Here is a 12,467-nt window from a genome sequence, read left to right on the forward strand (position 1 = left end):
AAGTCGTGTGTCAACTGCATCATATCTCTGGATCTCACACATGAGAGCATCACTGAGGGGAAACCCAGAAATTCACACCAGTTTTATTCAAAATCTTATTTCTGATCAATGAAATTTGTTTTAGATTTTTATTGGTCATTAATATTCACAATATGTTCATTAAATTGTGGGTATGGATTAAATCAATAAGTTCTGTCATCAACATGAGAACGTAATGTGTGTGTGTGTGTGTGTGTGTTTGTGGATGTTGGAGGCAGTAATGATAATACATTTAGGTTTAGCTATTCAACAGTCAGGCAGATGATGATGTCACAATCTTACCTGCTCTGTACTGAATCTAAAGTTCACGTTTCTAGTGTCTAGTGGATAAAATAAAATCCTCATAACACATCAAACTCCACCTGCCCCCCCCCCCCTCCACCTCTCACCCACATCAGTTTGTATCCAGAGCAAACAGGTTGACTGAAGGCGCTATGGTCCGTCACACCACACTGAGACACCTGGATCCCCAGAGAACCTATGTAAGAATGCTCTTCATACTCTACAGCTCGGCTTTCAACACCATCATCCCAGACATGCTAGTCAACAGACTAATTGCACTATGCCTGTCTCCACATCTACACCTGGATAAAGGACTTCCTCACAAACCGCTAATAGTCTCCCCCTCACTTCCACCTTCATGCTCAGCACCAGCTCTCCACAAGCCTGTGTGCAAAACCCACTACTCCACTGCTTTTATACACACCACTGTACTCCTGCTCATTGCATTAACACCGTCATCACATCTACAGATAAATTGACAGAGATCATGCTAGTCTCAGGATGTAAGGACATTAACAGGGACTGTAGAGAAAGGGTTAACAGCTTCAAATTCCTGAATTCCTAGGAGTATCTAATCTTTATGCAGAAAAAGCAAAAAAATATATGACTAAAAAGGGAATAAGTGAGGTAATTTTTTAAATTTCAGGAACAGTGACAGTGGTTACATGATCTCACCCAACTCAGTTTGTGCATTGCATTCTGGGATGTTGCTGTCATTTTGTGAGGATTTGTTTTATTTTAAAAAAGATTTGTGAACATATACAATCACATCTTGAAATACACAGTAGAAAAGGGCTTGGTTAAACTCAGCTAGCATGCTATAATGCATCACCTAAATTCAGTTAGCTTTAATTAGCAATGTATAACACATTTATATACTTAGCATTAAACTAATTTACGTACATTACATTACTGCTACATTACTTACTTACTTACTTACATTACATAATTGTTTAGTGTAGCTACACTCCTAAAGGCTAAAGTCGCTAGTGACCTATCAAAGATGGCGGTATCTAAGTAGTATTACACACATAGTGAACGTGTATAAAACTGAGAAATGCTAGTTAGCATCAGTAACTACTTAAAAGAAATTAGCTTTACATTCTAGCTTGTGGTCTGCTAGTTAACATTTTAAGCAGTATTCTGACATGCTACATCTTGCTAAAAGGTTGACACCTGTGTGTATGGGCAGTTAAATAATTAGCAAGTCAGCTAACAGGAGCATGGTTATGACTCTTCTGTTAGCGTTGTTGTTATGTATTTTGCTGATGCTTTATATTAGCATGCTGGCTCAGTTTAAATGTAACTTTCTATGTTTATTCATGATTTTATAAGTATTCAGTGATTCTAAAAGAAACAACAAAAACAAAACAATTCTAAATTCCTGACTGAATGGCAAGTCCACGTTAACCATAATGCATCAGTGTCCAAGGGAAAGTGTTGTTTTCTCTGTAAGGACTTGTGTTTGTTTCAGAGTCTTTCGCATGTTTAGCTACATCTTGGTCTCATTGTTGGGGATCTTGTCGTTCTCGTTTTCTTGAGAGACGGGATGATAGGGCAGTTTCTTTCTTTCGCTCTCCTCCAGAACTGAGTTCCCCAGTTCAGCATCAGCTGCCTGAAGTTCATGACGAGACAAAAACTCCACCACACCAGCACCTATCGAGTCACCCAGAACATTAGTGGTGGTCCGTAAACGATCTCTGAGAGAGAGAGAGAATGAAAAGTAGAGAGAAATATCCATCATTATAAATGCATTCTTATAAAAGATAAGGGATGAGGTCAAGATATATTTCACATTACTTTCACTAATATAATGTTTACCACTGTGACCACCCCAAAGATTATTTTCCTCACACTGCACATCACACAGTGTTACATTACACATTCTTTAACAACATGGTGCAAAAAAGATAAAGTAGCATTAGTGACAGCGAGGCTTCAAAGTTAGCTACATGTAGAATCATTTAGCTGAGGAGAAATGAATGACATTATTGATCTGACTCCACAGATGTTTGTTTCCTGACCAGTAAAACTGTTTAAAATGAGTGTCACAACATCATCTCCCATGTACCCTTCTGACCACCAGAGGGAGCCCTCGCCCAGGTTTTTCTACCCGCCATTAAAGGCAGGGTCTCCGATTTTTGAAAGCCAATGCCGACATTTAAATCACCAAAACAAACACACCCCTAACCCAAATGGGTCACACCCCTGTATTGATAGCTCCGCCCACACATACATACGTAACCCAGGCAAATAATGGAAAGAAATGTGTCTTTATCATAGCTGAAGGGAAGAACAATACGATTGTAGATAAACAAACAAGCAAAATCATGCAAAGGACGGCATATATTAGTTCTGTGAAACAAAGCAAAACCAACGTTACTCACCTATCGAGAAGGAAAAAAGCGCCTCGGCGTCTTAAATAAAGTTGAATTTCCCAAGTCAATAACTCCTGAGCTAAACGCTGTCACTAGCAAAACATTACGATAGAAAAGAGGTGTTATTTGTGTAGTAACAGCGTTTAGCTCAGGAGTTATTGACTCGGGAAACTCCAATCTGTGAATATGCGGCCAACTTACTGCTCCTTCAGTTCTCTCCAACGCTGGAAAGTTGATCCTATATTAAAACGGGTCCTGCTTCTTGCCTTATCGTAAGCCTTTCTTCACTTTCTTTCTTTGTTTTTATCCTCCATGTCATTGATAAAACCTCTTTCTGCTAATGTCACACATGCGCACTGAACACTCTCTCCGCCGCATATTGACAAGACCCGCCCCTTTCTGCTCATTGGCTACACGTTTGTTTTGATTTTTGTTTTGATTTTTGTTTATTATCGGCCCGACTCAGTTTTCTGAAGCATCTCAAAAATCGGAGACCCTGCCTTAAGGACTTTTAATCCAAGGTTTTCGCTGTTTTTATTGTGCTCGTTGTGTACGACGTTTACCTGTTTCTGGATTTTTGCTATTTCGTAATTTTGCCATCACTGATTTGCTAGTTTTTGGACTGTTTGCATTGTTTCTTAAATAAATAAAATTTTGATGGCAAAAAAGGTCCCATTTTCTATCCCTATTTTTTTGTTTGTTTAAATGTAAGTGTGTTTACAGGCTTGTGTCTGGATACTACTGAAAAACTACTGATCTTTTTCTACAAGACAAATCATGTCTACTGCTGGAGATTTCGTGTCAGGAGAACAATTTCCTCCTAACGTCAGCAAGACAAAGAAGTTGATAGTGGACTTTAGCATGAAGCATGAGAGGAGATACTAGCCACTCACCATCAACAGAAGCTCACTAGAGAGAGTGGACAGTTTCTGGTATCTAGGTATTCACATCGTGCAGGACCTGTCATGGTCCTGTCACACACCGTGATCAAGAACAACATCTCTACCATCTCAGACACTTAAAGGAATTTAAACTGCCCTCTCAGGTGTTAAACATTTCCTACACCTCAAAGGCGAAAACAGAGGATGAGGCGAATCTTCTTTCTGCAGGACATTCTGCCCTCAACCAAGAGAACACCGTGTACCTAGACTTATGTCATATCCCCCACTACCTCTGCTGGACTTTGGCACAGTTGCTCAATAGTTAAATTGCATTACATGCACATTTTTTCACTTTACCAAAATATAAAACATTCTATATTCATATTCATCATCCCACATTACTGTACCATAATATGGAACATAAACATTCTAAACAGTCTAGACATTCTAATCTCTCTATACTACCTTTTCTATATTATATCTTTTTTTTTTAAAATCAAGTCGTAAAAAGCATTTCATTACATCATACTGTGTATGATTGTGTATGTAACAAAATTTCAATTAGTTGTACATCCAGCACAAGGTTTAAAGTCTTTCTGAGATGCTTTTCTTCTCAGTGTGGTTGTAAAGAGTGAGTGACTTCCTTTCAGCTCAGACCAGTCTGATCATCTCCTTTGATCCTCTTATCATCCTTCTCTCACAGGAGGTTTAGAGTTTAAACAGAATGGAGCGAAAATCAAAAGAGTCTGTACTAATAAAGTGGCCATATTGTTAAAAAGATGAGACAGAAGCATTACTAATTCAGTAATACACTTTTTAAAGAGAATGTCCCCAAATCCCAAATTCTAAGGGCAATGAAAACAATAAGGTTCTCTGTATGTGTGTGTATGTGTGTGTGTGTGTGTGTGTGTGTGTGTGTCAGAAGTCAGAACTGGTTCATTGGACTCAGATGTTGGACTGATCATAAACAGATGGATTGTGGGTAATGGACTGAAAAGGGAAAAGCTCTTCCTGTATGGCTCAACACACACACATTGTACTAAATTTCTGCTCATGGCATTTTGTCCTGTTAGAAAACACACAGTATACACTTACAGAAACCAATCGACTGCGATGATAAGAGTGATGTCATCAGTGGGAAGTCCTACAGAGGTAAGCACTATCACCATGGTAACCAGACCAGCCTGGGGGATCCCTGCTGCTCCGATGCTCGCTGCTGTGGCTGTGATACTGACAATGTTTTAGCAGAATAACGTTTTATTAATTGGAATTGGAATAAACAATTGTACACTGAATTAAAGTAAACTAAAAGTTATGAAAAAGGTATAATTAAGGTTTCTGTGTGTGTGTATGTGTGTGCACCTGATTGTGAGGATCTGGCCAAAGTTAAGGTCCATGTTGTTGACCTGAGCAATGAAGATGGCAGCAAGAGCCTCGTACAGCGCCGTGCCATCCATGTTGATTGTGGCTCCGACTGGCAACACAAACCGTGTGACTCGCTTATCCACACCATTATTCTCCTCCAGACACTTAAACGTGATGGGCAGAGTAGCAGAGCTACACACACACAGTTTTTATTAGTCCCTGGTAGTTTCTAAACTCTGGACAGGTGTGTGCATTAAAGCTAAAAGGAATGTGTCAGTGTTTAGAGGTACAGGTGTGCAGAATGTGTGTGTGTGTGTGTGTATGTGAGTGTGTGGGTTGTATATAGGAAAGATGTAAAGTTGTACACAAATGCTGATGTAATTGTCATTTTTGAAAGGCACCTGTATGTAGGTGTAGTGTACACTGGTGTACAGGTGTGTAGGTGCAGGAGTGTATATATTCAGTCTCCACAGGTATACAGGTGTACAGCCTTAATGTCCACAGGTATACTAGTGGGCAGACGTTGTGCATACAGTTGCTAAGGAATAATGTGCACAGGTGTGGAAATGTAGATGTCTACAGGTATACATGTTTACATGTCTGTAGATGTGGCATATACAGTACAAGCATATAGGTGTAGTGTAGGTAGGTGTACAGGTGTGCTGCTCACCTGGAGGAGGTGCCCAGTGCAGTGATGAGGGCCTGTAGGAGACCTCCGATAAACACAAAGGGGTTTTTGCGTGTGACCAGAAAGTAGATAGTGGGCAAAACGAGGACAGCATGGATGAGCAGACCCACAATGACTGTGATGGTGTAAAGGCCCAGAGCTCCTCCCATCGCTGACATGTCCTCCATCTCCAGAATTTTTCCTGCAATCAGGAAGAGGATGCCCACAGGAGCATACCTGCCCACAGGTAACAAGCAAGACAATCACATCAGTATAACGTGAGCTGCCTGTGGTTTAATTTATTTGTGTCATTTCAGAAATAAGACGCCTACCCACAGGTAACGAGGTGAAATGATACATCTACAGTGAAAGAAGTCTCCATCATCTTTACAATTAAGTTGTTTTATTGTTAAGGGTGTAGGCAGCTGGAGCATACCTGTCCATAGGTAACTTTGTTTGCTGGAATGTACCTGTAATTTTTAAAATATCATTTCAGGCTGTATCTACTTTTTATTGACTGTGTGAGATCTGAGATGTTCTATACAGGTGTTCTTATTTGTAGATATTGAGGATGTCTTGTTGGTCTGAAGGTGAATTTAGAACAGTGAGACCAGTTATAATGTCTGGATATTGAAGACATTTTGGTTTCAAATAATCAGAATTCATTCAGATTTCATTTCCTGATATTTACATCAGGTGGGTTTCACCTGTGAAAACTGCATTTGTTATTAAAAAGACACCAGTGGAGCACTGAGTCACACAAACTGACCAGATTGACCAAGAAAAACAACAAGTGATGACAGAAACCTTGTGACATCTGTGAAGGAAAAACCCAAAACAACAGACAGTGACATCAGCAACATCCCCAACAGGGTGATGGTCTCACAATTCAATGAGACAGAGGTCTCACCACAAGATACAAACCTCTCCTCACCAGTAAGATTCAGAAGACTAGAAGTTGTGGCAGCAGGTTTCTGCTCTGTTGTCTGTGCAGTGGCTGCAAATGCTTCTGTCTCTTAATTCCATTTCCTGTCATTTTTGCTTTGTTGAACTCTATGATGTACTTTTGAAATAATTCAAAATAATTTCACTGTAAATTCTGTGTTTTTTAGTCACAGAAATGTTGATTGTGCAGATCAATGTCAAGAAATTGTTCTTGTGAGGGTCTGTAAAATCTTTCTCTCATGTTTCTTTTGGGTGTGTATTGTCTTGAGATAATAGTTTCTAAAGCTTTATAAAAAGTTATTCATTTGTACTTGTTGTTTTTATTTTATTCTCTTAGCAGGCAGTGCTGGCTGCAGTTTATAACTATTATGCTATACGTTTTCCTTTTAACTGTTGATATTCCAGACAGTTTTTTTCACGTTGCAATATCATTCTTGAAATGATACAAGGTTATCTGTAAATGTGACCTATACGTGTTATGTCTTTTTTTCCTGAAGTTATAGATGCTAGCTGATGATCTTAAATGTTCCATACAGGGGTGTACATAAGTGATAAAACAAATGCTAATGTCTGCCAAATGTTGTAAATGTAAACATAAATGTAAATGATAAAACACTATATTGTTACCTGGAGTCTTCACTCACATGAATGGTGTTAAAACACAAGTTCAGTTTGCACCATCTGTTTGAGTCATTATAAAGACCTCATTCTGACCCTGGTGACCTCTGACCCATCAGGCCACCTGACCTCTGGAGCCACCCTAACTACTCCCATACCATCAGAAACCTCTGAAACCCCCCTGTGCTTCACTCACCACATGATAATGGCCACGAGCCTCATGATGGCATCATTGAGACAGTCGAAGAAGTCCCTGAGCGGCTGGCCCTGTTCCTTCATGCTGCCGATGATGAGGCCGAAGCTCATGGAGAAGACGACGAGGCCGAGAGCATTGATGCTGTTCACTGTGCCCAGAATCGGGATGTCCTCCTCATAACTCTGATCCTCACCCACACTGGAACCGTTCACCGTGCTGTTCACTAACACCCTCACCGTCACCACCCGCTTCCCAGTGTGAGTCTTAAACTACACACACAGGGGTGGGAGTGGGGGACAGACAGGCAGACAAACAGAGACAGACAGACAAACAGATGCAAGTGATACTTCTAAACTTTTCTTTGACTTAAATTCATTGAGAAGCAGATACATGCAGTTGTGTGTGTGTGTGTGTGTTACCTGTTGTGTACAGGCCTGAACTATATTTGGAGGAAACATGTTTCTGTCAAAGAGAAAAAAATTATCTGTTGAAAAAATCTCTCTCTCTCTCTCTCTCTCTCTCTCTCTCTCTCTCTCTCTCTCTCTCTCTCTCTCTCTCTCAATGTGTAGCCAATAGAGAGTATATTATACAGGTGTGTGTACCTGATTAAGTCCAGGAAGGCATCAGCAGCATTCACCTGCTCTAGATTCTGCTGTGAGAGTGTTTGTGGTTTGGCTCCGCCCTTTCCTGGCTGGATAATGATCACCATGACGATTCCGATGAAGACAGCAATGACAGTGGTGGTGGTGTAGTAGATCACGGCTCGTATACCCATCCTACCTGACGCTCGTCTGTCCAGTGCAGCCATGCCTATACAAACACACACAAACAAGCAGACAATAAAGAGAAAGGTGCGTGTGTATAGGAGTTAAGAACATGATTATCTGCTGGGTTTGAAAGAGCATGATTTAGAAGCTAGAGAAAGTCTGTGGTTCTTCTAAAATTAAATCAATTATAACTCCAAAATGAGGGGGGCATGGTGGCTTAGTGGTTAGCACGTTCGCCTCACACCTCCAGGGTTGGGGGTTCGATTCCCGCCTCCGCCTTGTGTGTGTGGAGTTTGCATGTTCTCCCCGTGCCTCGGGGGTTTCCTCCGGGTACTCCGGTTTCCTCCCCCGGTCCAAAGACATGCATGGTAGGTTGATTGGCATCTCTGGAAAATTGTCCGTAGTGTGTGATTGTGTGAGTGAATGAGAGTGTGTGTGTGCCCTGTGATGGGTTGGCACTCCATCCAGGGTGTATCCTGCCTTGATGCCCGATGACGCCTGAGACAGTGACCCGAGGTAGTTCGGATAAGCGGTAGAAAATGAGTGAGAGAGTGAGTAACTCCAAAATGTGCTTCATCGCATAAATGTTTCACACATCATTGATTAAATGTTTAATTTACAAGCTTAGCATTTATTTCTGATATAAAAATTCATTCATTCATTCATTCATTCATTCATTCATTTTCTACCACTTATCCGAACTATCTCGGGTCACGGGGAGCCTGTGCCTCAGGCGTCATCGGGCAGGATACACCCTGGACGGAGTGCCAACCCATCGCAGGGCACACACACACTCTCATTCACTCACGCAATCACACACTACGGACAATTTCCCAGAGATGCCAATCAATCTACGATGCATGTCTTTGGACCGGGGGAGGAACCCGGAATACCCGGAGGAAACCCCCGAGGCATGGGGAGAACATGCAAACTCCACACACACAAGGCGGAGGCGGGAATCGAACCCCGACCCTGGATACAAAAATTATTTTTAAAAAATGCTAACTGTGGATTTTCTGTCAAAAACAAATTCCAGTAAAATAATGACAGTTAAATGAACATGTACATCATCTGTGCATGTACAAATGTATTAGAGCTGAACGTCATGTTCTAAAGATCAGATGGACATGACATTAATGTGAGATGCACATCTCTGCACAAATAGGCAGCAGTTCACACTCACATCTGACCTGCTCAATATGGAGTCACAGCTTGGAGAAAAAGAAAAAGGCAGTAAATTAACGTGTGTGGAGGGCTTCAGGGTTAAAAGGTGAAGAGTTGAAGGGGCATCGGGGTGGGCACACACACACGCACACAAACACACACATATTCAGGCCTGGGAACGCTGTGTGTTGGTCATTCACGCATTGCTACTCTCATTAATTCTGTGTCCATAGTAACAATACTCAAGGCCCAAGTTTCTACCGGTTTTATTGTGGAGACTATTTAACCACCCCCTCTCTCTCACACAAAAACTTTTTCTTGTTGCAGTCACTTGATAACACAGCTTTAGAGATAATAGGATCAGGATTCACCTAATGTGGAACAAATCTATGTGTGTGTGTGAGTGTGTGTGTGTGTGTGTGTGTGTGTGTGTGTGTGTGTGTGTGTGTGTGTGTATGCTTGTTAGTGACTGAATGAGCTCTTTGTTTGTTTGCTCTATGGTCACTCTGAACTCTGACCTCATGCCTCTTTGAAAAAGGACACACATGGACACGCACACATACACGTGCATTGTCTTACATGGTATCTGTATGTGTTGTGTTGTGCTGTGATATGTAGAGTTGTGTTGTGTTTGTGTTACTGTGAAATGTTGTGTAGTGTTGAGTCGTGTAATGTTGTGTACCTGTAATTAGACTAGACACCAGCAGTGGGAGCACTAACATCTGCAGCATGCGCATTAGCAGCTCCCCAGGAAACGAGAAGTATTTCACCTGTCGATACGACATCTTATATGGACGTAATGCAAACCCCAGAACAATACCTACAACACACACACGCACACACACACATACACACACACACACACACACACAAAGGGTTATATAAGCTTGAAATGGGTCTGTGTAACAGATCTGCAGTATGGAACAATAACTTATGTAGTAAAAACAAGTATAGATCATGCAAGGTTTAACAACACACACACACACACTGACCCACAATGACCGCAGCAATGGTGAGGATGACAAATGCGTTTCTCCTGCAGCAGGATTGGACATCTTTAGCTTTGAGGTTCTGCACAGCATCTCGGGCTCTGGTCGATCTCTGCCTCATTCTCTCTCTGATCTGCTGAATGCGGCCTCCAGGACGCTGCGTCTCCCCATTACTGTGAGTCATAGTGGCTTCTCCGATCCCTCTCAAACACTGACCAGAAAAACAAACACAATGCTCTAGTCTTCACCTTCTACATAGAACCATTTGGTGCTACTGCTTATCTAACACTGCAGAGTAATAATATACCTGCAGAACTTTCCACATATTCAAAAACACACATTCTACTCAATAGCTGTCCAGAGACTCAGGTCAAAACCTCTCAGAAGGTTCAGGTTGTGTGGAACTCTTTAACTCTTTAGTTCCTCTGAAGGATCCAGAAGTTTTTTGTTTCCTCAATAGACTGTGGAACTCATTAGATCCTTAAAAGTTTCAGTAGTGGTTTAGGTCTTCAGAAAGTTCTGGGACTCTTTAGCTTTGTAGAAGGTTCTGCTCTATTCTTAAAAAGCCCTTGAACACAAAGTTCAGAGAAGGTTCTGAACCCCATTAGTTCTTCAGGTGGTTTGAAAACTCCTCTATTGTTCAGAAGGATTTAGAGATCCTTGAGTTCCTCAGAAGGTTTCTGTATCTTTTGTTGAAGTTTCAGCACATGATGAGTTTAACAGAACAAACTGAGAGCTGATCTCAGGTCAGTGCCCCATCAGGTGACAGGTTTAAGATTACATTTTGATCAGTGGTTCTCCAACATTCTGCAGTCAGAGAACCCCACTAAACATAATCAGATGCTGGAATGATCACCGGACAGTTTTACTTTATCATAATAATTCAGTTATATAATTTTATAATTTTTTTTTTTCAGTTCTGCTTACTTCAAGTTCTATAAATTGCTCTGTTCAGTAATTCTTCATTTCTAAAACTTATTTTCAGCTGGTTTCTAACTGTAGATTGTGTTTCTACTTTAGTCCTGCAATAGTTCTCAAACTTTTACTTAAGATTTGTTTATTTATTAACAACATTTATTTATTAGACACAAAACAAAAAAATAAAGAAACAAAGCAAAACCACGTCTACGTCACTGACTGTCAGAGCCACAGGGTTACACAGGCTTCACTTATTCAGGTAATGAAACTGCACCCACATGCACACATACACACACACTCACACTCACACAGTCATTCTTTATTTGCCTACAGCTCCACGTGTGCTAGATCCACTGCCAGGACCATACACACACTCACAGACAGACACAGGCAGACACAAACACACACACATTCACAGAGTACTCACAGAAGTGAGGTGCTGTAGGCTGAAACGTGGAGCAGTGATACACTGAGAGAGAATTTGTGAATTTTAGTTCGAGAGAAAAAGTGTAAGAGATCAAAAAAAGAGTCATAGAATGGGAGGGTCTTGCGTCCTGGTGGGTGTGAGCTAGACAGCAGAGAGGACCCAATCAGAGAACCAGAGAGTGGAGGGAAAAGAGCAAAAGAGGTGGAGAGCGAGTGTGTGTGTGTGTGTGTGTGTGTGTGTGAGAGAGAGAGATAGATAGAGAGAGAGAGAGAGAGAGAGACCAACCCTAAAAACCACAAATGGGAAGGAAAACTCTCTGTGTGTGTGTGTGTGTGTGTGTGTGTGTGTGTGTGTGTGTGTGTGTGTGTGTGTGTGTGTGTGTGTGCGCGTGTGTGTATGTGTGAGTGTGAGAGAGTGTGTGTGCATGTGTTTGTGTGTAATGCCTGTCTGGACAGCTTCCACACACTACTCTTGCTCTTACACTCATATAGAGTATTGTTTTAATAACTCTAATGGGAAAATAACCTTGAATCAGATAAGAACAGCTAAGCACACACACACACACACACACAGTTTTTTTCTTGTTTGTGGACTGCATAATCATTAAATTCTGGTTGTGTGTACATGTCTTAGCATGTTCTTACATATTTTCCAGTCTAGCTGTAGTTCACCACTTCACCTGGAGCTCTAGAATTTTCTATTTAATTACATTTTTTATATAATTCAGATGTCCTTCTGATCTGGAGAGAGAGTTATGTGAGAATGTGTGTGATGTGCGTGCGTGCGATCTAGAATCAGTGTATGAGCCGGCTGATCTCTGATCTCCATTCA

At 41.2% G+C, this 12,467-nt stretch overlaps 1 protein-coding gene across 1 annotated transcript; it reads right to left on the bottom strand.

The window, feature by feature from the left end:
* Nucleotides 1-1,034: 1,034 nt before the first annotated feature.
* On the bottom strand, nucleotides 1,035-11,758 carry slc1a3a (solute carrier family 1 member 3a). The gene is made up of 10 exons (XM_060883519.1): nucleotides 11,637-11,758; nucleotides 10,295-10,502; nucleotides 9,985-10,122; nucleotides 7,974-8,181; nucleotides 7,791-7,833; nucleotides 7,372-7,640; nucleotides 5,616-5,849; nucleotides 4,943-5,137; nucleotides 4,676-4,810; nucleotides 1,035-2,021 (listed from the first exon to the last, which is right to left on the bottom strand). The coding sequence occupies exons 2-10, from the start codon at nucleotides 10,473-10,475 to the stop codon at nucleotides 1,814-1,816; spliced, it is 1,611 nt and encodes a 536-aa protein (XP_060739502.1). The 5' UTR covers nucleotides 10,476-10,502; nucleotides 11,637-11,758; the 3' UTR covers nucleotides 1,035-1,813.
* Nucleotides 11,759-12,467: the final 709 nt, after the last annotated feature.

The sequence above is a fragment of the Tachysurus vachellii genome, chromosome 12 (assembly GCF_030014155.1).
Source record: "Tachysurus vachellii isolate PV-2020 chromosome 12, HZAU_Pvac_v1, whole genome shotgun sequence".
In the NCBI taxonomy this organism is placed as follows: domain Eukaryota; kingdom Metazoa; phylum Chordata; class Actinopteri; order Siluriformes; family Bagridae; genus Tachysurus; species Tachysurus vachellii.